Source organism: Rhamphochromis longiceps, linkage group LG3 (assembly GCF_057381845.1).
Source record: "Rhamphochromis longiceps isolate RC_006_pf linkage group LG3, R_longiceps_female_GT1.1, whole genome shotgun sequence".
Taxonomy (NCBI): Eukaryota; Metazoa; Chordata; class Actinopteri; order Cichliformes; family Cichlidae; genus Rhamphochromis; species Rhamphochromis longiceps.
The window spans coordinates 1,914,237-1,925,668 of record NC_140559.1 but is presented as its reverse complement, the minus strand read 5'-3'; the positions used below and the strand labels follow the sequence as shown (position 1 = coordinate 1,925,668).

Here is an 11,432-nt window from a genome sequence, read left to right as displayed (position 1 = left end):
GTTCAGTTTAGTTCGCCACAGTGCTCTCACTTCCTGTTTTTTCCCCGTGTCAGCTTGTCTCTTGTGTCATTAGTCAGATTATGTTCAGCCCTGTACTCACCTGCTTCCAATCATTGCCATCATTCAACCTGTGTATTTAAGTTCCTCGGTTTCACCAGTTCTTGGTCGTGTCATTGATGTTCGTGTGATGTTATGTTGTCCTTTCCGTGTGTTCCCTCAGTTCAGTCAGCCATTCAGTTGTCCAGCCAGTCAGTGTCCATTCACCCTCTGTTCATCCACTCCTTATAATAAACCTTCACCTACCTGCGAGTCCTGCGTTTGGGTTGCTTCTTCCTCGCCTCCACACAACGCCTGACACAGTCATAGACAAAGTTAAATGTGGAAGGTAATGTGGGCTGCAATTCTAGTCTCAACGTAGAATGTTTTTAGTTTCTTGCTAGAGCCAGTTCCTATGACACTGGAATTCAGCCTCAACTTATGATGTTAGTATCTCGTGCCAAAAACCAGACACCGACAAAATTTAATGTGAAAATGCGTGTAACTCAGCGAACAGACTAATTTAGAATTTCCAATATGCACATTTGGTATTTATAATACAATACGCTGTGCTTACCTTTTCATATTTGGACCGGCCCTCTGCTCGCCTCACGATCTCACCACAGGCCAAATCTGCCCTCCTCAGCACGCTAAAGATCCGGGTCACGGCACCAAATTGTTAAATCCTCCCAATTCTTTTAATCCTTGGGCTGAAGGAGGGTTACTCAAACGCGTATAGACTCTGATGGCCCCCATCTAGTCGTAAAAACCTAAACATCCACATACTTTCTAACTCTCAGTGAGCCTGAGCCATAGCGTATTCTATCTGAAGTGGGATCAGTCATAGCAGGAACCTCTGCCCACTTAAGAACACAATTGCTTTTTATTAAAGCTTGGGAGAAGCCAGCAGTAGCAGTTCCAAACACATCGCCTGGCCTGTTGGCAACGGCACACGATTGGGAACTAAGAGCTGATCTGGCAAAACAGTTAAAGTTCCCCCAAAGCAGTAGTCAAGACAACACTGAGGCCAGACATCATTCTTACTTCAGTTGTCTCCAAGCAGGTAACTCTTTTGGAGCTTACTATGCATTGGGAAGACCGTATGGAGGAAGTTATTGAGAGAAAGAGGGCAAAGTATTCTGAGCTAGAGAAGAATAGATCCCAACCCATCAAAATGGGATCTTGAGGATTCACAGGCCAGTGTGCCAAAAATGTTGTAATACATGTATTATTAGATTTACTATATTAGTTGTACATGGTTGCACTACACATCCTTGTTGCAGTTTGACTACAGAGAAGAGAAAAATAAATTTTAAAATATAACTCATTCACCAGCAGGACTTTCTTTTATGTGTTATCATTCCCTCCATTTAGACTCAAAGAACTTTGATGTTTGAAGCCACATAGTGATGTCAAACTTCCCCCAAATGTGTTGAACCAAATGTTATACAAACTAAAAGGAGAGAAATCTTTGTAAAAATATAACATGTAGAATTAAATTACCAGAAAATTCTACTTCAGTATATATATATATATATATATATATATATATATATATATATATATATATATATATATATATATATATATATATATATATTTAGACTTTGTTACTTCTAACCTCTGGATAGACTCCATATAGTGTGACTATTTCAATAGTTAAAAATTTTTCAGTATTTTCAGTTATTCATCTAACGGCCCACCTTCAACAATAAAGACATTTTATTTTTCTCAGGAGGACTTTCCACTCTTCCTCCCCACTCCAGAGAATACCACTTTGTGAACCAGCTGAAGACCTGGACTGAAGCTCAGAGTTACTGCAGAGAACACTTCACTGACTTGGTCACCATCTACAACCATCAACCAACTTCTATTCTCAATATCACCAAGGATTAGTAACGGGGCTTGGATAGGGCTCTATAGTGATCGTTACAGCTGGAAGTGGTCCATGGAGGGAAAACTTTTTTATGTTGGCAGTACACATGAATTTTTGATCTGGGCTAATGGCCAACCAGACTGTGTAAATGCGAAGGAATACTGTGTGGCTCTTCAGGGACAAACACAGATGGATGATAGACCCTGTGGAGATTCTTACCCTTTCCTGTGCTACAATGGTGGGAAAAATATTTGTTACCATAGTTATCCCTACAATTTAATGAGAATTATGTGTGCCTCAAAATGAATCCTTTTTTTAACCTTTCACAGCCAGCAGTACAAATTACATCTTAGTAATGGAGAGCCGCTCCTGGTCAGCGGCTCAGTCGTACTGCAGGACATACCACACAGACCTGACCAGTATAAGAAGCAAAGAGGAGAAATCCAACATCACGCTCACTTTGAATGGATCAGGGGTTCAGTATGTGAGGATTGGTCTCTACAGGGATCCCTGGACCTTCTGGTCTGACAACACAACCTCCACATTCACTAACTGGATGTCTGGTCAGCCTGATAACCCAAATTCAGTTGAATACTGTGGAGCAATGAATTTAATGTCAGGGAAATGGGATGATGGCAACTGTGGCAGCAAAATCTATTTTTTCTGTTTCACAGGTGAGGTCCAGAATGCAAACACTGTAAGATCCTGTCATCATGTAAAACACTAATGTTTGTGTTGTTATATGTGATTCATTTTTAGCAGTGACAAAGCAAACAGTGGTGAAAATGAAGCTTCAGTCAGAGGCAGACATGCACAGCACAGAGATCCAGCAGCAGGTTTCACAGCAGGTCAGCAGTTCAGTCACCAACACAAACTTGACACAAGTTCAAACTATGCTTCATGTTTTTCATCATCTGCACATTTTGTCCAGCTGTCAGGCCTCATGCTGTCAGAAGGACTGACAGACTTCAGGATTCGTTGGAGGAAAGTCCAGAGTTACCATGACAACCAGTCAAAGAAGCAGGATGTGGATGGTGGCTGCAAAACTGAAAACTGACTGGACTGAACCACTTCATGTGTGAAGTTAATAACATGCTGTGCTGAGCTGTCTCATCCTTTGAATCTTTCAATATTTCAGAGTGTAAAGTTCCACCAACAGCTCATTTGTTCAGCTGCAGTTGTAGTTTGGTAGAAATTCTTTTATCAGAGGTCCACTCACTAGTTTTCCTGATAGGCTCTAGTCCCTTGCTTTGTTTTGCAGCGTCTCTTTCAACACTTTAGACACTGTCCTTCTGTGGACGTCTCTGCACAGGCTTTGTCTGTGTGCAGTTTATTAGGATCCATAGTTCTGTTTCATTTGACAGCAACCTCTGCTGACTTACACAAATGATGGAGAAGAAAGTGAAGAGAGCCAGAGATCTGCTTGAGGAGGTCAGGAGGACAGCAAAACATTTTACTGTTTATGTCCTGTTTCTATTTCTACTGTTTGAAAACTATAACAGCCATGAATTCAGTTCAATTCAATTCAATTCAATTCAACTTTACTTATATAGCACCAAAATAAGTCACCTCAAGGTGCTTTATGTTGTAAGGTAGACCCTACAATAATAAATTCAGAGAAAAAAACCCAACAATCATATGACCCCTTATGAGCAAGCACTTTGGCGACAGTGGGAAGGAAAAACTCCCTTTTAACAGGAAGAAACCTCCGGTAGTACCAGGCTCGGGGAGGGGCGGGGCCATAGTAAGAACTGCAGGTGGTGGGTAAAGTTTGTGCTGGTGTTGCCATAGTTACTGTTGTGATCTTAGTTTTGACTTGTATTTTCGCCTGTGTTGACATTTTTGTCTACTTTTTGTTTTTGTAGCTTTCAGCTTTCTTCATGATATATTTGAAAGGGTTTTAATGTGTTCTGTGGTTTCATTCATGTTTTTGTGTTACAAATAATACACAGCTTTTTGGGTTGAAAACGATAAATCCATGTAGGCAGGTATAGAAAAAGTAATATAAAATGAGAGAGAAATATTAAAATAGTAAGTGAACAGAACGGTTTAACCATTATTTATTTCCTTTTCTAAATTAATTTCTTATTTAATAATATAATTTGACTTCAACAAATTTATATTTTGCCAATATTTACATCTTTGTTTGTTTCATTAGCTTAGCTGGAGTGAACACATGAAAATAATTTCATTTTATTTATTTGAACTTAATTTGTGGTGTAGGTAATTTGATTGTGCTTTTCTGTTAATAAATGAATGAGTCATTTGTGCGAAATTGCTACAGATCCATGAAAGTAAAGCTAGTTTGACACTGAAGCTTTTTTGTTTCTTTAGTTTTGTATGCGTCTTTGTAAGTTTGATGTCCATGTCAAAATCACAGGCATTCAAATGTAAAGGGCCTTAAGTTATATGTTAGTTATGAGAATATTCATGAGTGTTGCGCTTATGCTTTATTGTAGAGTTTTGTTAATAGATCACTTTTCACCAATGGTAGTAAAAGTTCCAATCTCAGCGTCCCTGCTCAGACATGATTTACTTATTTACACCCAGGAGAAAAACCTGGGTGTAATTAGCTAACTTGTACTACTTGTTAAGTTACTTTGATGTTACTCTGTAAAATGATCTAAAACACGCTGTCTCATAATAGAAACCTGAGGCTACAGCCCTACACACCAACAAATCCCTCTCCTAGTGAGGACGCATGTGATCTTTCTCTGTTAGGTATGAACACAAAGCAAAGAAGGTGTGGCTGGAGTGTATCCCAGCTACCATGGGGTGAGATGCATGGTACACACTGGAAAGGGCGCCATCCTGTCATTGATTTAACACAGGGGTGTCAAACTCCAGGCCTCAGGGGCCAGTGTCCGGCACGTTTTAGATAACACCCTGGGTGAACACACCTGAATCAAATGATTAGTTCATTACCAGGCTTCTGGAGAACGTCAAGACATGTTGAGGCGGTTATTTACCTTTAAATCAGCTGTGTTGTATCCAGTGTTGGGACTAACGCGTTATTAAGTAACGCGTTACAGTAACTACGTTATTATTGTGGTAACGAGCACGGTAACTAGTTATTATGCCAAAATCAGGAACGCGTTACTCGTTACTGGGATTTAGATATGGTCGTTACTCGTTACTTCGTGTGGTGGCTATCGTGGAGCTTCCACAGATTCAGTAACATTAGCAAGTGGTGGAAGCCAGCAGGTGGATGAAGGAAAGGGGAGGCAGGAGGAAAAGAGACCCGAGGCGGCCGCCGGTCCAAGTGTGAACTGAACTTCAGGTAAGAAGTTATGACCTGCAGTCTCTCTGGGTCAGATATAAACCAAGTTTAGGTGGAGTTTATTTTCGTTATGCTGACTTTTTCCGTACTGCGTGCTAGCTAGCATGACGGAGTTTCTATACAGCTGGGTGGTGCTATGAAGTTAATGATGTTGAACTTTATTTTGTTCATAAGTTATTAGAGTTGCCAACCGTCCCGTCTGGTATTCAGAGAAAATATTACGCGTTTCTTATTGAGGTGAAAAGGAACAGTTTGTCCCGTAATTCAGCTACAATGAAAAAGACACAAAGCTGGAGTTATTCTGTGTATTTGCTGCACAGCTGCCTCTTCTTCTCTCATTCTCCCCCCTCCCTCTCCCGTTTCTACTTCAATCATGAAACTGATCAATGATCAGCTGATCGGCTTTTCTCTCTTGTTTATTTATCGCCCACTTTGCGCCAGAAAGAGGAAACCAGCGGATGTTGCGCTAAACAACAGCAGCACGTTTGATCAGCTGCTGTTAGAATTTATTAAATATTAATTTCTAGTATCAGCTGATGTTTGCTGGAGCCACAGCTGTAAACCTGCTGGTTATGATATGGTTTGGTTATCTGGTGAGAGGGAAACATGAAGATGAAACCAGGAGATGTCCTTACTGAATCATCAGAGCTGAACAGGTGATGGAGAAACAGGTTTACCTTTTAGGTGACATGAATGAGTTGAAGTTATGAACTGTTTCTGAGAGACAAATAACACCAGGATCCTTTTTTAGGTAGCTGACAGCTGGTAACTGTGCAGGGGTGGGTCTAGCAAAGTGTTGCCAGGGGGGCATGTAGGGCATTAACAGGGAAAGGGGGGCACAAAGAAATACTTTTCTTTCTTATTCTCATTTAAAATGTCTCGCTTTTATTAAATAATTATCTGAATCTTACAACAAACGATTGATAGATTGATACATATATACCATCAGAACAGTGTACATCACTGTCACAACAGTGTTTGTTTTCATTCAAAGGCTTTATGATTTTTCCTATAATGGTGGGCCGGTCTCTAGTCAAAATGCCCGGGCCAATTTTCTGTCCCAGTCCAGCTCTGTATGCAGCTCATCTGCAGTCTGGTGTTACCTACATCTTCCTATTCAGAAGGCAGAATTTCCGAGTTCTGAGTACAATCGAAAGCACCACGACTGCAGTTTTTGTGTTGGATGTAAAAGGCGCACATGACGCTGTGACGTAGGCTAGAATCATGGCGGCGGTCAACGACGGTCCAGGCGTGGGATTTCTCTCGTGGAAATATGCACATTATCTTTTCCTTTCTATTGGTAGGTGGCACAGTGCACTTGTGGCAAGTAAGCAAGCTAGAAGACTGGCAAAGTTATGGAAGAAACACATTAACAAGAGAATTCTGAGTAAAACCAAAGTTACTTTCCCTAGTAACTAGTTACTTTGAAAGTAACGAGTAACTTGAAGTAACTGAGTTACTTTTGAGAGAAGTAACTAGTAATGTAACTGAGTTACTATTTTAAAGTAACTTACCCAACACTGGTTGTATCAAGGACACATCTAAAACCTGCAGGACACCGGCCCTCGAGGCCTAGAGTTCGACACCGGTGGTTTAAAACATAAAGACGAACGACTATCCAGGTTTTAGGTTTAGAAAAGAACCGGTTCTGTTCCCTGTGAAATAACATAACTTAACTGGAATAAATTTAAAACGTTTGCGGAATCCCACAAAACACGCCTTTATTTCTTTTGCTTTAATGTCCCATACGGAGATCCGTAGGACATGAGCGCCCCACGTGACCGCTTACAGCAAACCTCAGCAGAGTAGCGACAGCGGGAGAAGAGTTGCGCGTGCGCAGACATGGCTGCCGTCCTATGAAGCAAACCGAGCTCACACACAAAGTAAGTATCGCTCCTGTTCCTGTCGATCAAACACCAATAAAACAGCGTCGCCTCAGCAGCCATGTGTTCAGCTGAGTCTCTGAGAGAGTTCATACAGGAGAGGCTGGCTGCTGTCTGTCAACAAATCTTCTGCGAGGTTCAGAAAACCATCGTCCAGTATGAGGAGGAGATCCAGCGTCAGCGCAGACTGCTGGATATCAGCCGAAGACCCAACACACACTCACACGGCTCAGGTACGGACATGTGTGCTGAGCTCAGGTTCCTCTCTGTTGATGAAGACATGAAAGCTCGTCAGCGTCTCCGGGATTTCTCTGATGTTAGCTGGGAGCAGAAAGCTGTTACCTTGGTGATTAATTTTATTTCAGAGTCTAATTTGTGTAAAATATCAGACACTGGGCATCAGCTAAAGACTGCAGTCAGGTGTGTTTGGCTGTCTTTCACAGTCGTACTGAAACATTCAGTGCAGTTTGAGTTCATCTGTGAGATTATTGTGTAGCAGGAGTAAAACCCTGAAAAGAAATAAACGCCTTGATGCTGATAAAACAGCGAGTTTAAGGCCAGCATGTAGTTCAGGTTATCGAGTCTTGAGCTGCCCCTGATTTCCTCATATTTTGGTAAACATAAATAAAATATGTGACCCGAGGGAGGTACCTATTTCAATAGGATGGAGCTGTAAGTATATAGTCAGTTCCCCCAACTGGGCAAAACACTATAAAAAGGAAAATCTTCATTGCTGTCTCCACCCAAGCTCACCACCACGGTGCATGCAAAAGTGGCAAGAAAAAGACGAGTTTCCGTGCAGCGCCTTCGCTGTCTGCAACGATATATTAAAAAAATAAAAGTAAACCACTCTCAACTACAATCAGTACACACATTGGTGCCTACTGATATAATGAAGAAAAACAACAAACAAATAAACAAAACAACATCGACAGCCACAGTTGTCACAATAATCTTCAGCTCTTTGCTGTCGAGTTAAACCAGTCTAAAACAAATTAAAAGACCTCGGCCTGCAGCCAAAAATCCATCCAGGCAAAGCAAAGCTGCAGCATCTTGGCAATCTGTAAATGAAAACAGGACATCACTTACACTGAACAGTTGACCACAGCAGGAATACCCCTGTTCACAAGTTAGGGTCACACCCTAATAAGTATCGGCAAGTGGTGGCGGAGTCCACTACACATTTCTCTGCAGGAATAAAACAGTGTTTCCTTCTACAAGAGTAAAAATGACTTTAAGCCTCTGCCAAACTACAGAAACTCAAGTGGGACATGTTCTGTTGCCTAAAAGGGGAAAATTACCGACAAAGGTCAGGTCTCACCTGTCACATATAAAAAGAAGAATTTGAAGCAGCTGTTCCAGAGAGTTTAGACTTTCAGTCAATTTTTTTTCTTTATGCTTTTGTGGAGTCAGATTAAGAATAATTAAAGAGACTAAAACACCAAATAATTTTTAATGATTTCATTATTACCATATTGTAATTTATATTTTTGATGGCACAACAGGGTAAAATGCCTGTGAAACAAAATTGATAAATTCAGTCTACAGTGTTGTTAAAGTCTTTACCCCCCTTCCTGATTTCAGAGACTGCGTCTTCTTCTTTTGGCGTTTACTGGGTGGCTGGCATCCTCGTTGATGCATTGCTGCATCTTCTATTTCAGTCCATTATTACACTCTTAAATCTTACTTCTCATTCCTTCATCTTTCAAGATCTTGCAAAGCTTGAAACGAACTATTAAATTAGTCATAGACGATTTTGATAGTTGACGTAATCGTGACTAGTCTACTGGTGACAGCCCTATTAGAAAGCAAAAATGAGTGAATGTGGCATGTTATTTGTTTTTATTTTAAGGAGTTTTTTCATCATCTTTTTCTCTATTTCTCTCTTCAGAATTCCAACAGCTTCATGTTTGTGGGAAAGAGGAGCCTCTGACAGAACAGCAGGTCTTTAACCAGGAGATGATCTCCAGTGTGGACCAGGAGGATCCAGAGCCTCCACAGATGAAAGAGAGACAGGAGGAGGAACTGCAGCAGCTGGGAGTGAAGCAGGAGGCTGACGGTGTCAGAACTGATGATGATTGGCTCAAACTGCTGGCGACCATCTGGAAACCCGAGATAAAGCTGCACAGAATAGGTCTGTAAAACTGGGATGATTCACAGGAAGAAATAAAGGTCAGAACTTTAATAAGCAGCATGAATGAAAATTTGACACTGAACCTACATTGTCTAAGTCTAAGAAGACGATTAAGTCTGAAAACCAATCACGCTGCTTCAGTAACAGAGTTGATTGAGATATTAATTGTTCTTAAAAATCATTGAAAGCACAGAGATAAGATATTTCTTTGGAACAGAGATGGGAACAGGTGATTGTTGTGTAAGTCTCAAATCTTTATCCTCAACTCTGAAGTGAAGTCTGAAAGTCTGAAACTGTTGCAAATATATCCATCCATCCATCCATCCATCCATTCGCTTCCACTTATCCTTTTCAGGGTCGCGAGCCTATCCCAGCTGTCATAGGGCGAGAGGCAGGGTACACCCTGGACAGGTCGCCAGTCTGTCGCAGGGCTAACACACAGGGACAGACAACCATTCACACTCACATTCATTCACACATTCACACCTTAGTGGCAATTTGGATTATCCAATTAACCTATCCCCTATTGCAAATATATGTTAGATTTAAATAACAGACCATGTGTTCTTTTAAAGATCTGTATTATTATTAGAGATTAGAGACGTTCAAGCCAAACAGCACTTCGATTCTGCTGCAGGACAATGATCCAAAACACACCAGCAAGTCCACCTTAAGAAAAATAAGATGCTGTGGCGTGACCATAAAAAGCTGGTTTGCTGAAAACCCTCTAATGTGGCTGAGTTATAACAATTCTGCAAAGAAGGGTGTGCCACAGTTCCTTCACAGCTGTAACTGACTCATTGCCATTTAAATGCTTGACTGCAGTTGTTGCTGTTAAGTGTGGCCCAACCAGTTATTATGTTTAGGGGGCAATCACTTTTTCACACACTGTGAAGGTTTTTATTTTTCACCTTAAAAAGACAGTTCATACTAAAAACCCAGCACGTCTGGTTGAATTGCAAGAATTCTGCAAAGATCAGTGGGTCAGATTCTCACTATGTAGAGACCTGTTAATCAGTCAGATCAGAATATATTTTCTCAGGTGTTTTTTTGTTTTTATATAAAACAACAAAAAATGTTTTCATTTTTCTCTTCAGACCTTCAACGACTAAATGTCTGTGAGGAAGAGGTGGAGAAGGAGGAACCACTCACAAACCAGGAAAACTATAATGAGGAGAGGAGCTCCAGTGTGGACCAGGAGGACCGAGACCCTCCACAGATTAATGAGGAACAGGAGGATCTCTTTTTTTTTTTTTTTTTTTTTTTTTTTTTGCCTGTCCCATTTGGTTCTTTAGCCATCAGAATTGTTGTCTGAAGACCAACAAGGATACCCAATGGATTTACTTTGCCAAATGGATCATCGTGGCATTGCCATATTGGTCCATTTGATCGATCTTTGTTTTTATTATTTATTATATTTTATTTTCAGATGTAACAGACGGGACAGACATGAGTGAGGGATAGGAAAGGGAGAAAGAAAGAGGAAGGAAAGGAAAAACAGAAGGGGAGAGGGACAGTGAGAAAGGGGGGGAGAAAAAAAAAATCTCCTGGATCACCTGTTGAGAGAAGAATAGAAAACAAGCAAAAAAACAAAAAAACAAAGCAACATACTAAACACAACACCATCGCATTAATCTAGTTAAGTGTAAACAGCAGTAAATACTAAATATTCAATGTTGTTGTGCAGCACGCAGGACAGACAGCGCACAATGTGCTTCGAAGTAGCAGCCAAGAAAGGTGTAATTTAAGTCAGTGACAGGGGATTTCTACGAATCTCCCAAACAGTTCATTTTTTTTCTCCGTCTTTTTTTTTTACTAAAAAAAAATTTCCAAGCGCACCATGTGCTTTGAGGCAGCAGCCAAGAAAGCTGTAGTCCGCGTCTGTGAATACCCATGTGTACACCTGTGTGCATACCTGTGTGGATCAGCATGCTTGCATTCCAAAGGTTTCTCCATGTAATGATCTGCTAGGGAGTGTGGGGAGCCACAGCCCTGTCCTCTATGGTATGAAGCAGGTATGGAGGAGATCAAAACTCCAGACATCCAGAGGCCCCCAGAACACAAGAGACCAAGGAAGACCCACAGAGGGGCAGCCGCGCCACTGTTCCAGTAAGAGCTGAGGAGAGTCCCAGATGAGGGCTCACTCAGCAGCCGCGGAGCAGAAGCCAGGGGGAGTTGCAGTGACATGCCCGTGAGCTCCGCCGGCAGCCAGCTGTGCCTGAG

The 11,432-nt window shown here is 41.2% G+C and overlaps 1 protein-coding gene across 1 annotated transcript; it reads left to right on the top strand.

Annotated features, from left to right (window-relative positions):
* The first annotated feature begins 2,101 nt into the window (after positions 1–2,101).
* Positions 2,102–2,969, top strand: LOC146672494 (C-type lectin lectoxin-Lio3-like). Its single transcript, XM_085400873.1, has 4 exons — positions 2,102–2,150; positions 2,242–2,586; positions 2,672–2,760; positions 2,844–2,969. Exons 1-4 carry the CDS (start codon positions 2,102–2,104, stop codon positions 2,967–2,969), a joined length of 609 nt encoding a protein of 202 aa, XP_085256999.1.
* The last annotated feature ends 8,463 nt before the right edge of the window (positions 2,970–11,432 follow it).

What these genes read in the sequence shown, in the direction of transcription:
- LOC146672494 (XM_085400873.1), top strand. Translation starts at nt 2,102, where the DNA reads ATGGATGATAGACCCTGTGGAGATTCTTACCCTTTCCTGTGCTACAAT. An exon ending in CTATTTTTTCTGTTTCACAG is followed by an intron (nt 2,587 to 2,671) that starts GTGAGGTCCAGA and finishes ATTCATTTTTAG; the next exon opens with CAGTGACAAAGCAAACAGTG. An exon ending in AGCAGCAGGTTTCACAGCAG is followed by an intron (nt 2,761 to 2,843) that starts GTCAGCAGTTCA and finishes CATTTTGTCCAG; the next exon opens with CTGTCAGGCCTCATGCTGTC.